General features: G+C 45.3%; 1 protein-coding gene across 34 annotated transcripts in view; it reads left to right on the top strand.

The window, feature by feature from the left end:
- The first annotated feature begins 16,384 nt into the window (after positions 1-16,384).
- Plekha5 (pleckstrin homology domain containing A5) overlaps positions 16,385-17,955 on the top strand; it is a 166,802-nt gene continuing 165,231 nt past the window's right edge. For 32 of the 34 annotated variants that reach the window (XR_012911552.1, XR_012911551.1, XM_075982442.1 and 29 more), the window contains exons 1-2: positions 16,547-16,777; positions 16,900-16,979. Coding sequence is in view for 31 of the 34 variants with exons in the window: in XM_075982442.1 (XP_075838557.1) it covers positions 16,686-16,777; positions 16,900-16,979 (172 nt within the window). In the remaining 3 variants the exon portion in view is untranslated. Of the gene's footprint in view, positions 16,778-16,899; positions 16,980-17,955 lie in introns of all 34 variants that reach the window. The other 2 variants (XM_075982422.1, XM_075982427.1) reach the window with 2 other exon arrangements.

Genomic DNA, 17,955 nt, shown 5'->3' with positions numbered 1-17,955 from the left:
TGGTTTAATAAAGAGCTGGAGAGCTAATAGTTAGGCAGGAGAGATTAGTTGGAATTTCCAGGGAGACAGAAACTCTGGGAAAAACAGAGGCTGAGCAATGCCAGGGAGACACTGAAGAGTAGTCTTCACAGTACAGAGTAGAGGGGTAGCGGGGCCACGTGACAGAATGTAGACAATAAGACAGGTTAGGTTATAAGAAGTAGTGATACAAGCCTAAGCTAAGGCCAAGCTTTCACAGTTAATAACAAGTCTCTGTGTCATTCTTTGTGGGTTGACAGTCCAAAGATGGTTCGACAAGAAAGCTTGCTACATACAGTTTCCCTAAAGCTGCAAGAGCTCTCAACTGCTGAGCCAGCTCTCCAGCCCCTACTTAAAACCATCTTTAAAAACAAATGTCTTAGGGCTGGATAAATGCTTCAGCAGTCAAAAGTTTTGACTCTCCCTCCAGAGGACCCAGGTTCCAGGTTCATTCCCGGGACCCATGTGGTAGCTCACAACTATCTGTAACTCCAGTTTTGAGGGATCCAGTGATCTCTTCTGACCTCCTCAAGCACTGGGCACCCTTAGGGTGCCCAAGCATACATGCAACCAAACACCGACACCCATAAAAATAAGTAAATAAAATTAAACCAAAAAAAGTTATCTATCTATCTATCTATCTATCTATCTATCTATCTATCTATCTATCTATCATCTATCTATCTATCTATCATCTATCTATCTATCTATCTATCATCTATCTATCTATCTATCTATCTATCTATCTATCTATCATCTATCTATCTATCTATCTATCATCTATCTATCATCTATCTATCTATCTATCTATCTATCATCTATCTATCTATCTATCTATCTATCATCTATCTATCTATCTATCCATGCACACATACACCATTAATCTTGTCACTAGGGAGGCAGAAACAGGTGTATTGGTTTACATAGTGAAAATAAGTAAAAAAAAGTATATTTATGTGTGAATATGTATATATATGTATGTATGTAAGCATGCATGTATGTATTATGTATGCATTTTTGTGTATTTAGGGACTTTCCAGATGGCTCAGCAGTAAAGATTTTCACCAGTACTGGGTGTGGTGGTGCGCGTCCCAGGTCTCAGGAGGCAGAGACAGGCAGATCTCTGAGCTCAAGGCCAGTCTGGTCTACCCAGAGTTCCAGGACAGCACAGCTGCTGAGTGAGACCCCGTGTCAAAAACTAAAACAAACAAACAAACAAACAAAAAGTGTTTGCACCAAGCCTGGTGACCTAAATTTGATCCACAGGATTCACATGACAGGAAGTAAGAACTGTTCTCTAACCTCCACAGACACAGACACACACACAGACACACACAGAGACACACACACAGACACACACAGACACACACACAGACACACACAGACACACACACACACACACAGACACACAGATACACACACACACACAGACACACACACACACAGACACACACACAGACACACACACACACACGCTCGTGCAAGCACACACACATTTTTTAAAAAAGAATTTTATCTTGCTTCCTTCATTCCTACTGTAGTAGTTCTTTCCACAAAGTCTGCTCAATAAACTTTAAGGAATGAAAATATATATGTATATTATAGAATTATAGAATTGATAGAATGTAGAGAGAAAGATAAAAGAAGCAAGAAATCAAGGAAATCATGGATTAGCTGTGGTCCTAACCAGTCTGATTCCCTTGGGCAAATATTTTAACTGGCCTGACCTGTAGGGACCTGCTCCGCAAGCACAACCCCCGTGTGGCTAGCAGGGTTAGCGTTCAGGGAGCCCCTGCTGTTGAAGAACAGTCCACTGTCACTGTCTTGAAATGGTTAATATGTTCTGAGAAAGTTCCTAATATTTTCATATTCCACTCGTCTTGTAACCCGTTCTTTGCAAGTGAAGATACGGAGAATGAGGCCAACTTAAGATCCCAATTTTAATTCTGGTTTTTGTTGTTTTTTTTTTCTTAATGCCTCACAAGAAGCAGCGGCTCAGGCACATACGCCTGTGGGAACAATTCGAGAGGCCTCCTGATTGCTGGGCGAAGAGTCCTCCTTCTCTAGAGCACCTGCCCTTTTCCGGTCCCTGTCTCCAGCGGGGTGTCCTTCATCCTGTGCCTGTTAATACTGCTGCAGAATTGCGCTGGCTTCTCCAGACTGCTGAAGTTTCACAACCATTGACCTTGAAGTAGGAAGGCAGGGCTGGGGGGGGGGGGGGGGAGAACCGCCCTTCTTATGACAAATTCTTTAGGTCTAAAAAGAGAGAATTATCAAATGCAGTTTCCTATAAGGAAGGCTTTGGACAGAAAACCTGAAAGGCTTAGAAAATCATTTGGGTATTTTGGATTCTCTCTCTCTCTCTCCCTCTCTCTCTCCCTCCCCCTCCCTCCCTTTCTCCCTCTCTCCCCGCTTCAACCCCCCATCTCTGGCATCATCCTCAGAAACATAGTCCACATACTAGAATAGAGACAGGGATCTCTCAGTGACCTGAAGCTCACCAATTAAACTAGGCCGGCTGGCTAGCAAGCTACAGGAATCCTCTTGTCTCTGCCCCTCCCCACTGTTGGAATTATTAGCCCGAAGCAGCACACCATTTTCTGCAGGTCCTTTTAAGAGCTAGAATTTGGGTTCCCCTTCTTGCAAGACAAGTCCATTACCAACGGGACTATCTCCCAGCCCCCCAGCCCCAAGGCAAGTCCATTACCAACTGGACTATCTCCCAGCCCCCAGTCCTGGCTCTTTCTCTCTCTTCTTCAAAGCGTTTCAAAAGTACCTCCTATTCATCCTCAAATTAAGTATACTTTCATAGAGGACAATTCTTATATACAATATTTCAGAAAGGAACAAACGCCAAATGATTTTGAGTAATTATTATAAAATAAGCAATGGACTACAGAGGGGGAAAAAAAACCACAGCAAGCTGCCCAGAGATGAGAACAGCATGCAGATTACTACTAATGTAAATTACCTTTCCTTCTTCTCCTTTAGAAAAATGCCATCTCTATTTTAAAGCGTTTCTATCTGAACAGTTCAAGCTATTTCAAGATGTTAGAGCTTAGAGCTCTGAGCCTAATGCTTTTTGCTACATCTTCAAATGTTTAATAAAAAGGCATTGTCAGACAATGGGATGAAACAACTAGGAAGGATTTTTAAAATGTTGTTTAAATGTTTACCACTTGGACTTCATTACAGACAGGACAGGCCATATGATACAATTCTTCTTGACAATAGCATCTCTCCCTACTGATAATTGTGAAAGGTGAAGATGTGTTTGGGAGGATTTGGTAACACTGCAACTGTTGCTATTCCATTGCGGACCCTGAGAGTTGAGTAGCCGGGGGAATCATCTGTCAGGGCACAATTTCTGGAAGTATCTCTTTTGTTCCGACTTTTCTGTCAGTTATGTTTTCTGTCTTCAGTAATACAGTAACAACATAGTGACAAAAATACAGTCTGTAAGCCGAGCGGTGGTGGCGCATCTCTGTGAGTTCGAGGCCAGCCCGGTCTAGTCTACAAGAGCTAGTTCCAGGACAGGAACCCCCCCCCCAAAAAAAAAACTATGGAGAAACCCTGTCTTGAAAAATCCCCCCCCAAAAAAAAATACAGTCTGTAGAGACTGTGGGGTAGTGTGGTCACTTGGAAGGTCACCTTTTTAATTATTTATTTTTAAATACATATGTGTGTTTTGTTTTTGTTGTTCAAGACAGGGTTTCTTTGTAGTTTTGGAGCCTGTTCTGGAAACCAGGCTGGCTTTGAACCCACAGAGATTTGCCTCGCCACCACTGCCCGGGGTGGAAGGTCACCTTTTTAAGCTTTTATTTATGTGTGCGTATGTGTGCTTGCACACACATGCATGTGTGAGTGTGTGTATGTGTGTGTGTGCAATCACTGGTGGGTACATCCCATTGTACGCATCTGGCAGTCAGAAGGCAATCTTTAGGGAGGCTGTCTTCTCTTTCCACCATGTGTTCTGGCATCAGACTCAGATCTCCAGGCTTAAACACTAAGCACTTTCATCTGCTGAGCTCTCACGCTGGCCCAAAGGTTTAGATAGCCACACTGGCCTGAATCTCCTGCCCCATGTTGCTTCAGCATCATTCTATCAGCATGGACCACTACACCAGCTCTACTAACTATTGAATACTACAGTTCCAATTAAGACACCAAAGAGTAGACTAGACAGTGGTGGCACACACCTTTGGTCCCAGCAGAGGCAGAGGCAGGCACATCTCTGTGAGTTAGAGGCCAGCCTAGAAGACAGAGTGAGTTCCAGGACAGTCATGGGTACACAGAGAAACCCTGCCTATAAATAAATAAATAAATAAATAAATAAATAAGCAAACGAACAAATTTCTGCACCAAAGGTAGGGTGGCCCCACCCCTATCTGAGGAGCTATTGACAGTTGATAATTGCTAGTGACTGTCACCTTTCTTTGGAGGCACAGACACTACTAGATTCCCCAGATCCTAGTGAATGACCCCACATCCATGCATCTTAGGACAACACTAACAGGCCTCAGTGGGCTAAATAAATAAATACATAAAAATGTCAGAAGCTACCAAGCATGATTTATATCGAAGAATTAAGAGCACAGATTCTCTAAGAGACGAACTGGCTCTCAGAAAAGAATAGGCGCACACTGAGAACATCTAGTTCATCTAAGGAACTCATCAGGAGTATGTAGCATGTAGTCAGTTTTACATATGTGTTCTGTAATGTATGTGTAGGGATTCATTCATTCAGGAAAAATATTCTGAGCCCACAACAGGTACTAAGCATTTCGATAAGAGCTAATGAATGCGGAAATATAATTTGACCAAGTAAAACTGGGTTCAGCAAGAGCAGCAAATGTCCCCCAGACAGGACAGCCTCATCAAAAACAAGTGATTTCTCCATTATTTGAAATTTTGGAGTCAAGATCTAGTGTGTTGGACTTGATACTGGAAGTTCTTGTGGCCTGCCAGCCCCAACTGTTGACTGAGGTTTTCTGTCCCACCTGTTTCCCCGTTGTCGTTAAGTCCCAAAGAAATCACACAGAGGTCTACATTAGTTATAAACTGATTGACCCATTAACTCGGGCTTCTTATTAACTCTTATAACTTATATTAACCCATTATTTTCATCCATGTTAGCTACATGACTCAGTACCTTTTTCATTGAGGCAGTCACATCTTGCTTCTTCTGTGGCTGGGTCATGACTGCAGAAGGAACTTCCTTCTTCCCAGAATTCTTCTGTTCTCATTGACCCGCCTCTATTTCCTGTCTTGTCCCGCCTATACTTCCTGCCTGGCTACTGGCCAAACATTTATTTAAAATATAACTGACAGAATACAGACAGTTGTCCCACACCACCCAACCTTTGTTCTCTCATCTGCAAGGGTGAACTTTGTCTTCATCATCCGTGATGGAGTCAAAACTCAACTTCCAAGCAGTTGGCAGAGGAAGAGAAGTGGGACTAAGTATTTCTCAGCTATTTTTGAGAAGACTTCCCTAATCCTGCCAGGCTCTTCTCTGTTTCCTATATCTGAACCCAAGCCCAGGCCTCTCATCTAGGAACAAGGAGCCTGAGAACTTTGTTCAATTTAAGCATCAGTGTGTTCAGCTAAAACTCAATAGGGATTGAATAGGGAAGCTGAGCTACCGAGGCAAATGCAACTGTGCATGGCCCCAGAAGACCTCCTTCGTGGAGACAACACCCTGAGTGAGCTGGAAGAGAAAGGAGCTAGCTCAAGTTGTAATTTATTTACTGACTTCAAGGACTGTGCATAGAGATACGGTTAATTAACAACAGGATGCAGGTGTCACACTCTCGGTGACAGGCTCTCTAAACACCACCTCCCACAGCTGCCGGCAGAAAGCCTTTCTTCCAAGTCTCCATCTCCCAGCTTGGGTGACATCATAGCACTTATGGCAGACACAGTAATTATCTATGTCTCTCTGTCTTCCCCACTTCTTCAATGCCTAAAGGGCTAAAATCTGAGTGTTTTATATTCCCTCTGTTTCTAGCTTTAGTATATATGCATACAGAATTAGACTCATGAAAAACGTTTGCTATTTGATATTTTCTTTTCTTTTTTTTTTCTGGAGACAAGGTCTCAATATGGATGGAGCCTGTTCTTTAGAGTAGGCTGGCCCCAAATTCACAGAGATCCTTGTCTTTGCCTCTCAACTACAAAGATTAAAAGTACAAACAATCAGCCGGGCGATGGTGGCGCACGCCTTTAATCCCAGCACTCGGGAGGCAGAGGCAGGCGGATCTCTGTGAGTTTGAGACCAGCCTGGTCTACAGAGCTAGTTCCAGGACAGGCTCCAAAGCCACAGAGAAACCCTGTATCGAAAAACAAAACAAAACAAAACAAAACAAAAAGTACAAACAATCGTGCCTGGCTGAATTTAGCTGTTTTTTGTTTTTTCAAGACAAGTTTTCTCTGTGTAGCCCTGGCTGTTCTAGAACTCATTCTGTAGTCCAGACTAGCCTCAAACTCAGAGATTTACCTGTCTCTGCCTCCCAAGTGCTAGGATTAAAGGTGAGTACCACCACCGCCCAACTGAATTATTTTTAATAAATAAAAATTTACAAATGCAGGGTCTCTAAGCCAACATAACAAAGGTGCCATAAAATGATAGTATATAGAAAACTTTGCCAACTATCAAATATTTAACACAATTTTTTTTTGCTTATGAACACAAGTGAATTTTATCAATATTTAGAACTGTGGTGGTCTAAAAGAAAACGGCCCCCAAAAGGAGTGACATCATTACGAGGTGTGGCTTTGTTAGAGTAGGTGGGTCTTATTGAAGGAAGTGTGTCACTATGGAGGCGGACTTTGAGGTCTCTTATAGGCTCAAGATACTGTCCAGTGTTGTCTCAGTCTATTTCCTGTTGTGTGCTTACCAAGATGTAGCCAGCGTTATGCGTGCCTGCGTGTCATCATACTCTCTGATGATGTACTGAACTTCTGAAAATGTAAGCCACTGCAGATAAATGACTGTCCTTTATAAGAGGTGCCATGGTCACAGTGTCTCTTCACAGCAACAGAAACCCTAACTCACACAGAACCTCATCCAGTTTTCTGAACTTGCTCAATATCATTGACAAACTTAGAATTAAGTATATTTTGTCAATGATAAGTGCTGTGACCACTAAAGCATTTGAAAATCATTCTTCAATCATGATTGCAATAAATAAATAACTCGCTTAAAATGTCTTAGTAAAAATATGCACAGTGTGACTTTTATCCACTCTACAGTTGTACAGTTGGGCTCAGAATGACATGGCTGGAAACAGAGTGTGCTGGTTTTCCCTGTTGCTCTTCCGTAGACGTCTGCTCACACATTCTAAGAGGACAGTGTCCAGTGGGCAAGGCTGTCACCCACACGAGCTCCTCGTGGCTCAGCCCTGGTCCTTGCCTGTTACCCCACACAGCTCTGGAGAGAGTGAACCGTGAAGTGATGAGATTCATATTCTCAGCCCCTTTCATTTTAAACCAGTTCACATTTCCTTTTGTAATTATTCATAGCTTCTTCTCGATTCTCTTAGGTCAAACACAAACATTTCTCAGAATAGAAATTCAACTGATAAGACCCTTCTGAATCCATAAGACAGAAAAACCTGGGGCTGGGGTCTGACTCAGTGGCCGCGCATTTGCCTAGCATGGGTGAGCTCCAGAGTTCGATATCCCCACCCCATCTCTATACTGAAAAAAAAAAAAAATTCAAACTGAAACATAACGGAAGAGCTTTGTTAAGAGGCCTCAACACCCCCTCCATTGCTGTGTGCTGTAATTTCATGATTCATTCAATTGCTAAATATTGTTGAATAGAAACCAGGCACAAGCATTGCCCGTGGAAAGGCAAAAGCTGCACTGGCACTGAACTTTTCTTATTTCAAACTTTATGTCACAATTACCTAGAGATAATCTTTTTTAGATTATTGCTTATGAAACCCCACATACAACTGAATTAAACATTGAGTTGGAAATTGAGGAAATGGGTTGAAAAATAAATGTATATATTTAAAACATGAGCATATACAACTTTCTAGAAAACGCAATTGTCATATGGGAAAATTCCAGCTCCAGGGAATCTGATCCCTCTTCTGGCCTCCTCAGGCGTGCCTGTGGCACACACAAACACACACACACACACACACACCACACACATAAAAATAAATCCTTTTTAAAAGTAGTAACGCCACCTTTTGGAGATCAAATGTTCAAACACATGACTTTATGGGACATTAACAACATTGCAACCATAACAGGTCAATTGTCTGAGGCACTTCACTAGAGTACTGTGGAACTCGCTAGCACGGACAGCATGAGAGATGGCAACTTTTGTCTCTCATGACTGTGCATATCTTTACTGGGGTTTTTGTTTTTTGAGATAGGGTTTCTCCATAGCTTTGGAACCTGTCCTGGAACTAGCTCTTGTAGACCAGGCTGACCTTGAAGATCCACCTGCCTTTGCACCTGCTGGAATTAAAGGTGTGTGCCACCACCACCCGGCCATCTTTAGTGGCTTTCAGTTTACTTTCCCCCCCAGCTTACTCAACTGTAGTATTTGAATTTTTTAGGTATTATGTATTTTTTTAATCAATGTCATTTTTTCTAGGAAAGCAAGCCTACCGACTGAGATCTCTTTAATGAGCTAAGCATGAAACTCTTTCTAGTCTTCAATGTGTCATTCAAAACAGCTACAAAACTTCAGAATTCTTGAAGCCAGGTAGGCAGTGGCATAGAAGCAGCTATTTTCATCCACTCCTAGGCTGCTCTTGGGCCACTGCCATTTTTTTTCTGCCTTCTATACGGGATAGTCTATAAAAAGCGAAGAGAGTGCTAAATCCAAGAAAGGATGGCAGTATGACTCACGGCAAGTTGCACTAACACAAACAGAAATAAATATCAAAGATGAAATGCTTTGCAATACAGGACACACTGGAAATACATCCCAGTATTTATTCATTTAACATTTCCTGAATGACAGGTGATAAGGAGAAATAGTGTTTAATTTAGGAAGTTTCAAGAGGAGAAGGGATGCACATTACTGTATCAACCAGTAGAGACCAGCATGCAGGAGTGTGACAGAAAGACTAGGTAGTTAGAAGGTTCCTAAAGGAATTTTTTGTTCTGTTGTTGTTGTTTTTGTTTGTTTGTTTGTTTGTTTGTTTTGGTCTGAGGCAAGATAACCGGAGACTAGGCTGAACTTGGGCTGCCAAGGATGACCTTGAACTTCAGACTGTGGCACCACGCCTGGCTGATTTGGGAACTTAAGGGGCGTGGGACTCTGTTGCGTGCTGGAGAAGCAGTCTACCAACTGAGCTGTATCTTCTAGTTCCAAAGTAACTTATGATAAAGGAATTTAAAACATCGGTAGGAGAGTGTCAGGCAAACCAGGAAGAGGGACTGAAGAACACACATACAGACTTAAAAAAGTCTGGTTTGTTCGGTAGAACATTCTGTAGAGCTAATAATATATAAATTGGGAAGACCTCAGATTAGGACAGTCCTCAAAATGATAAGCGACTTGTTTTGGGATTTTATCCTTTTAGCCTTTGGTGCCGCAAGCCGATTTAAGCAAGAAAGAATCATACTCAGATATTCATTTTAGGAAGATCGTATTGATAGAGGGGATAAGTTGTTGGGGACACGATTTTGAAGTTTCTGACGTGGGAATTTGTTTCGATGCTTATGTTGGTCACTAAAAGGATGGCAATTGTATATTTGGAGGAACAGTGATTAAGATTTAGAATGTCGAGTCTGAAGTATTTAAGAACTATGTCTAAAAGATTTTCTGAGATATGGTTCATAGATTACGAGAGATGTCTAGGGGAGAAATGCAGATTTAGGAATGATGATCATATTGAGGAATGAATATCAGACATTAGTGTATATTAGAATCACCAATTTTTTCTTTCTTTCTTTTTTTCTTTTTGGCAGGGTTTCTCTGTAGTTTTGGAGCCTGTCCTGGAACTAGCTCTTGTAGACCAGGCTGGCCTCGAACTCACAGAGATCCGCCTGCCTCTACCTCCCGAGTGCTGGGATTCAAGGCGTGTACCACTACTGCCCGGCCCTTCTTTAGATTTTAAGACAGGCTCTCATACTGAGCCTTTGGCTGTCTTTCCAGTAAGTCCCAGGAATCTGCTGGTTTTGTTCCCAGCTCTGAGATTACATATGAGCCATGCCTGGGTTTTCACAGAAGATTGCAGATTCAGGCTTGGGGTCCCATGTTTGTGCAGAAAGCACTCCACCCACCGAGCCCTCTCTCTAGCCCTCAGGAATCCATCTTGAGACAACTTTATGTAACAGATGCAGATGGACTACAGGACCAGTTTTGAGAACTATTGCCAAGAGAACAGGAGCAGAACTGCAAGGGAGTGGTATTATAAAGCCCAGAAGAGAGGGTTTCCAAAAGTGTGGTGGCCTTGTCAATCTAACAGAAAATCCTGCAAGTACAGAGCTGAGAAAAAATACAGCCTGCAGGAGAGACTGTAGACTTGAGCAATGACATACCGAAAGGCTCCTCACCTGCAGTGGACATGAGGAAACGGGCACAGGGAATGGAGCGCACCTAAGAAGCAATACCGTGCAGACAGAAGGTGAACTGCAATGCCAGGAACTCAGCCGCCAACTCCAGCCCAGCTGAGACCACATGAGACCCCGTTTCAAAACCAACAAACAAAAAAGACAATGTGTACTTAAAAAAAAAAACAATTAATAACTGTGTTGGGTCTAAAGAAATAACTCAGTGATTAACAGCTGCTAACTGGCTACTCTTCCAGAGGACCAAGTTCCTATTCCAGCATCCCTGCGGCTGCCCCCAAATTGTGTGTACCTTTAATAGAAGTAGATAATTGAAGCTTTCTTGACCAGCACTAAGAAAAAAGTGTTTTGGTTTTTGTTTTCGTGTTTAGAGACAGGGTTTCTCGGCATAGCCCTGGCTGTCCTAGAACTTGCTTTGTAGACCAGTCTGGCCTCTGCCTCCCAAGTGCTGGTCTTAAGGGCATGTGCCAACATGTGTGACAAGAAAAAAAAAGTTTTTAATTTGAACAAGTTCAGGGGCTCAGATGTTAGCTCCTTCAAAATATTCTTTGTTATTCTCCTTGTTTGTTTCTGAGACAGGCAGGGTCTTAGGAAGCGGTGGAGGTTTGAATGAGAATGGCCCCCCAGAGGCGTGTAGATTTAAGTGCTTAGTCATCAGGGCGTGGCACTATTTGAACCATTAGGAGGTGTGGTTTTTGTTGCTGGAAGTGGGCTTTGAAATTTAAAAAAATCCCAAATCAGGTCCAGTGTCTCTCTCTTCCTGCTGTCTGTAGATCCAGACGAAGAACTCTCGGCTACCTCTCCAGCCGTTTCTGCCCATTTGCCATTCCCACCATGCTAACAACAGACTAAACCTCTGAAACTGTAAGCCAACCCCAATTAAACGGTTTTATTTATTTTTTTATTTTATTTTTTTTGGTTTTTCGAGACAGGGTTTCTCTGTAGCTTTGGTGCCTGTCCCGGAACTAGCTCTTGTAGACCAGGCTGGCCTCGAACTCACAGAGATCCGCCGGCCTCTTCCTCCTGAGTGCTGGGATCAAAGGTGTGCGCCACCACCGCCCGGCAATCGCTTTTTTTTTTTTATAAGAGTTTTCATGGTCATGGTGTCTTTTCACAACTAAAGAACAGTAAAGGAGACAGTAGCTACCCTGCACTTGGAGCAGTAACGGAGACAGTAGTCCAGGCTATCCTGCACTTACTCGAACTTCTGATCCTTTTGCTTCCAATACATAGTTGCTGAAATTAGAGGTATGTCACCACACACAGGTTTTGAAGACAATCCCTGTCATTCAGGAAGCTAAGTAGAGATGATCATTTTAAGATCAAAGTCAGAGTTACAGAGTAAGACCCCAACTTAAAACACTGAAAATAATGATAGCTCAACCACTTCAGACAGGGTCTCACTATATTGTCCCAACTGGCCCAGAACTTGCTATGTAGACAAGGCTCTCCTTGAAATCAGAGACCTTTCTGCCTCGGCTTTCCAGGTGTTTGGCTTAAAGGTGCTCACACAACGTTCAGCTTTTTATTTTTCTTTCTTCTAATGGATGTAGGTATTTCATCTGCATGTATGTCAGTGCACCACGTATGTGCCTGGTACCTGAAGAGGTCAGAAAAGGGCACCGGATCCCCGGGAGCTGAAGTTACAGGTGGTTGTGAGCTGCCATGGGGGTGCAGGGAATGGAACTAGTCCTCCAAAACAGCAGCAATACTCTTAACTAATGAGCCATCTCTCCAGCACGGCTCCCTCCTCTCCAAGTCTTTAAATCCCTACCACCCAGCAAGACTGCTGGTGCATTGTAAGGCAACTTAGTATATATGGTTTTTGAATGGGTAAAATAATTCTATCTGTAATTTTCTGTTATCGGGTTAATTTAAAATTTTTTTTTTTAATGAAACAAGGTCTCCAGTTTCCCTGGTTGCCCTTGAATTGTCTACGTAGCCAAGGATGACCTGAACTTCTGAATTCCCCTCTCCCATTTTCCTTGGGCACCTGAGTCTCCTGTCTCTACCCTTCCAGGGGCTGGAATTAAAGGCATGCTCCGCGGCAACCAACTTTTTGGGTGCTGGGGCTTGATCCCATGGTTTCACACATGCTACAAAAGCCACAGAACCAACTGGACAATAAGCCCATTCCTGGCCAGTTTGCTTCTTAGGAAAGAAATCCCTAATACACTGACTTGCAGGTCTTACTGTTTGGCACTGTTGCAGACTTGCAGGCTCCACCCTTTCTGCCTAGGTTTTCTCTTGGCTGGGTAGGTCAGATGCTCCTGACCCCTTCCACCTTGGGACTAACTAAAGAGTTCACGGAACTCTTTACAAGATTCCTGAGTCTGTGAACTAACGCTGTGACTAAATACATATTATCACATTTTGTCGGTTGACTTTGTAAGGACCAAGGCCTTTTTGTGAGCTGCAGACGAGTGCTCGACGTGTGAGCTACAGCTCCCTGGCCCTTGTCAGTAGAGTTTAATAAATGAAAGTTTCTATGAGTAATAGGTATTTCTTGACAGTAAAAGAGCTTTTTTTCTCATGAACTCTTTCTTTGCTTTCTAGAATTCACTTTTTAAAAATCCCTTTTAAAAAGGGAAGCAGGGGCTAGAGAGATGGTTCGGTGGTTAAGAGCACCCGGGTTAAATTCCCAGCACCCATAAGGCAGCTCACAATGTCTGTAACTCCAGTTTCAGCGCATCTGATACCCTCTTCTGGCTTTCATAGATAGTGCATGCATATATACATACATGGCAGGCAAAACACTCATACATGTAAAATGGAAATAAATAAATGCTTTTTAAAGGTTTATAAAGGATGGATTTGTTTTTCATTTTAATTTTATATATTATTTATTTATCGTGTGTGTGGTAGAGCAGCAGTGGGTAGAGCCACAGCCCACATGTGAGGTCAAGGGATCTGAGGCACAGGCTCTCACCTTCCACCAGGAGGGTGTGACGATAGAACCCAGGCCTTCAAGCTGAGCAGCAAGCTCCCTTCTTTGCCTGCTGAACGATCTCACAGAAACTGGTTGTTTTCTAAGGTGTCACTTTGTCGTCTTTCCTTGCAAGCATTTTGGGAAGCAATCATGGGTTTGGTTTTCTCGTCTTTTGCTTTTTGTTTTGTTTTTCTTGTTGTTGTATTCTTGTGCTTTGAGCTGAGAGTTCTTCAGATCAAGGATTGTCCTCTGTGAACGGGAAGGGTGGTTTTATTTTTAGTTTATCTCAGTACTTATTTATTTATTTAGATTTATTTATTTTGGGGAGGTGTGACTGTAGGAGGACAACCTTGAGTTGGTTCTCTCCTTCCTCACGTAGGTTCCTGGGCTGTAACCAGGGCCATCTCACTGGCCAGGTCCTCAGTACTTTCAAGCCTCTCCTTCTTCTGAGGTAGCGACAGTCGCACGACGGTTCTTCTCAAAAGACAGACTCACGAAATAAGAAATCAAATAGTCTCACGGGAGGGGACTATGAAGAAAGGCAATAAAAAGCAGACATTGGATATGAGTTTGGTCTGACTCAGTTCTGCAGAGGTGTAAGGTGATAAAAGGGGATATATTATTGGATAATAACTCCATTGAGGGGCTGAGGCATCAGGAAGAAAATTAAACTACTGATGATCACTGAGCTGACTCAAGGCTGTGGAGACTCGGTGATAGGAAAAGGCATGACTCCTACCTCCTACCAGGGAAGATACACAGACCTCACAAAAAGCATGCTTATAGAAAGGGCAGTTTAGGAAGATTTTTTAAAAAATAAAAATTTTACCCATTAAAGGTGAGAAATTAGAGCACTCAGCATTTTAATGGATGGAGCTCATCTGACTCTGGAAGGTCATATGAGCTATTATTTACCCTAATCAAAGCCTATCTCACTTTGTATAGACATCACTAAGTTTTTTATTTGCTGCTTTCCCTAAACTATTTTTAAGATTCTAGATTACACAGGGAGTGGAGGTGCACACTTTACATCCCAGCACTCTGGAGGCCAGCCTAGTCAACGCGGCAAGTTCCAGGCCAGCCAGGGCTATACCTTAAGATACCCATCTCAACAAACAAAAAGCAAAACAAACATAGATTCCAGATTACCATTTGAGTACTGTGAATGTTTCCTTTTTTTCTTCTTCTCTTCCCTCTCTCTACCTCCTCCACCACCCTGAAGCCGGTGATTAAATCTAGACCATGGAAGCAAGTACTCTATAGTGAAGCACATCCTTTACCTGGGTTGTGATTTTAAAGATACATTAATGGATCTATTTTGCTTTTTGAGGTATGCCTTCTGCGAATGCATCTTGCAATATCAAAAGATCCAGAGCTAAAGAGAATCCCAGCACAGTACACAGCCAGCTCACAGACATCTCAGGAGTATGCAGTCTTTCGGATCCTGGACCAACTAACACTAGACCCATAAAGTTATTGTGGTATTTAGGGGAGTTTTAAGTTTGTAATGAGAGCAGAATAGAAAGTCAACAGCTCTTGATATCCTTGCTGTTATGCCAGTGACCACGGATGCTAATGTGGGACATTTCCTACTAGCTATTCATTGATTTAAAAAAAAAGTCATATTTTCCAGAGGCTGGGCAGGAGATAAGATGTCAAGAAGTAATAAGGAGTGAAGTGAAGGAGCGGAATACAAAGGAATCGAAAAGAGAAAACATTACAGTGATGGTATTTTTTTCCTCTTGTGTATGCAGATGGACAGGAAAATTATAGCAGTAATTGCGGTCTCTATTTCACCAGAGACTTACGGCCTTGGGGAATCAGGAGATTGGGGGAGGGGGGGTATGATGAAAATGCATTCTCATTGGGAGCTTTGGCCAAGGGCATTCGCCCTTTCTGTGCCTTAGTTTCCTTAAAGGATGGAAAAGGTCATTTGCTTCTTTTCAGTTCCGGGGAAGATGAATGAGATAATGCTTCACAAGTACCCAATACTGGTCAGAAAAAAAAAGGTGCTGCGAGAACGCCAAGTTGTACTGTTATTGAACTGTGTCTCCTGTTGGGATGAGTCATTCGCTGCAAAGCCACAGAAACAATTCCAAGTGTGATGAAGGATCAGGGGCAGTAAGAAGCAAGGATCGTGCTCTTAACTGGTGCCAAGGGAGGTCTCACTTGCAGAGAACTCTTCCTTTGTTCAAAGAACAAGGGGAAGGGGATGAATGTCAAGGCATTAAAAAAAAAATACTATGCAGCAATGTATATTCCTATGAACGGATTCTTGCAAGCCTACAGGCAATTTGAATTCAGGCTTTACCATTTTCTACCATAACCCCAGGCGCAATAACCTTTGTTCCTTTACATCCCTACCCCCACCCCTGTGAAATGGGGATTGTCATAGTTCTAATAGAAATGTTGGGATTTAAGTGTCCACCATGCCAAGGACTCCTAAAGTAAGTTGCTACTGTAATAAATGAGAGATTGAGAGACTAGAAATTCACGTCGATAATCAAGTGCTTATTTTTAAGAAAAGAAGAGGAAAAGGCAAGTTTTTCTAAATTATTATATGACTCAGAAGCCTAGGAAGAAAAGGGAAAAACTAAGCCCCAAACTCAAGTCTGAGTCAGTCCCATTTCGAAGGTCAGCGTCCACTCGTGGACCCTTGGATATATGGCACACCACACACCAGAAAAACCTTTTCTGCAAGCAGATTTCCATTTTAGACCCCGGCGCCTCTCTGAGAAGCCCCGGGTTAGAGCAGGAGCTGTTACAAAACAACAGCTCGGGTTCGGAGCCGAGCCCTCGGGGCGCCGGCGGGACCCGACCCCGGAACCTCGGCGCTGGCGGGCGGGCGAGCGGGCGGGGCGCGGGGGAGGGCTCTGGCGGGGGCGCGGCGCCGCTTCGCCCAGCCTCCGAGCGAGCGAGTGAGCGAGCTGGTGTGCGAGCGCTGCGCGGGCCGGCGGGCGGGCGGGCGGCCGCGGAGGATGCCGAGGGGCGGCGACGCGGGCCGGACTCAGCCGGGGCGGCGGGGAGGGCGCCGCCCGAGGGGGTAGGGCGGCCGCGGGGGCGCGCTCGGGCCGAGCCGCGCGCCCTGCGCTCCGTTCGCTGGCTCGCTCTCTCCCTCGCTCGCTCGCGCCCTCCTTCCGCGGCGGCGGCAGCACAAGGCGGCGGCGGCGGCAGCGGCGGCCGGGCAGCAGACATGGCGGCCGACCTGAACCTGGAGTGGATCTGCTCGCTGCCGCGCTCCTGGACGTACGGGATCACCAGGGGCGGCCGGGTCTTCTTCATCAAGTGAGCGGGCGGGCGGGGGAGGTGGCGCGGGGCGGCTGCGGGGCGGCGGGAGCGAGCGGGCCCGGGGACCCCGGGGGTCGCCCCTCACGCCGCTCAGCGCCTGTCCCTTCTTTCCCCTGCAGCGAGGAGGCCAAGAGCACCACCTGGCTGCACCCGGTCACCGGCGAGGCCGTGGTCACCGGGCACCGGCGGCAGAGCACAGGTAGGGCGACCCGGGGCTGCGGCTCGGGGCCACCTGGCGGGGGTTGGAGGTGCTCCGGGCTCCGCGCGAGTGAGTCCCGGGGCGCCTTTCTTCTCCGGCTTTTCATCAGCACTTGGAGACTGCGCCCTCTTCCTGCGCCCCGGTCCCCATCCCTGCCCCGACGCCCCCCGAGGGCGGCCGACGCCCCTCTCGCCCGGATCGCCCCCGTCTCAGCTCCCAGAACCCTTTAGGGAGTCCTCACCCGCTCCCCCTCGTTGTTCCCGGTACCCCAGCACCCTCGCGGCGAGATGGTCCTGCATCCTCGCCCCGCTCCCCAGAGAGCTGCCTTCTGCCAAGCGGCTTCCTCCTCCACCACCTCCTACTTCTCTAGGTGGGACTTGTGGGTAGGTAACTGATGGAGGAGTTAGGGGTGCTGCGGTCCGGCCCCCCCCCCTCCGCCCCCCCGTGACCCAAGCGCTGGTGCGTCTTCTCCTGCCACCCAGGGAGCAGCTGCCGGAGTCAGGACGCTGGAGCGGGCGCTGCAGGCAGTGATCCGGGCTCCAAAGTCCCCGGCAGCCGCAGCCAGGCTCCACGTACCACCAGCAGGCGGTGGGCGAGTCAGGGCGGTCCCGCGTGGGGGCATTCGGGCCCCAGTTCCGCGGGGAAACGCATCACGGGTTGCTGTGATAGCTTTCTTGAATGCCAAGCGTGAGTTGAGCTGGAGGAGGGCTCGTGGTGTTTTAGTGTTGGTCTGGCTTTCTTTTGTCATTCTTTGTTTACATTCGCCCAACTTGTTTGCCTGAAACGTAAGAGTGTCCCCGTGCTGGCCCGCCTCTACTCCAGGCTCTTGCAAAGGCTTGAGAACAGTTTGGGTCGAAGGTGAGGCCGGTTCCAGCCGCCCTGTTAGTACTTTTCTCTCCAACTCCGCTGTTCTGAGAATCTCCTGTTAAAGTTGCCAGAAGGGTGAACAAACCTGCCTTTTCTGTCAAACGCTGGA

The sequence above is a fragment of the Microtus pennsylvanicus genome, chromosome 8 (assembly GCF_037038515.1).
Source record: "Microtus pennsylvanicus isolate mMicPen1 chromosome 8, mMicPen1.hap1, whole genome shotgun sequence".
NCBI lineage: Eukaryota > Metazoa > Chordata > Mammalia > Rodentia > Cricetidae > Microtus > Microtus pennsylvanicus.
Note: the sequence above shows the minus strand (reverse complement) of the source record. Positions and strands in the feature narration are given on the sequence as shown.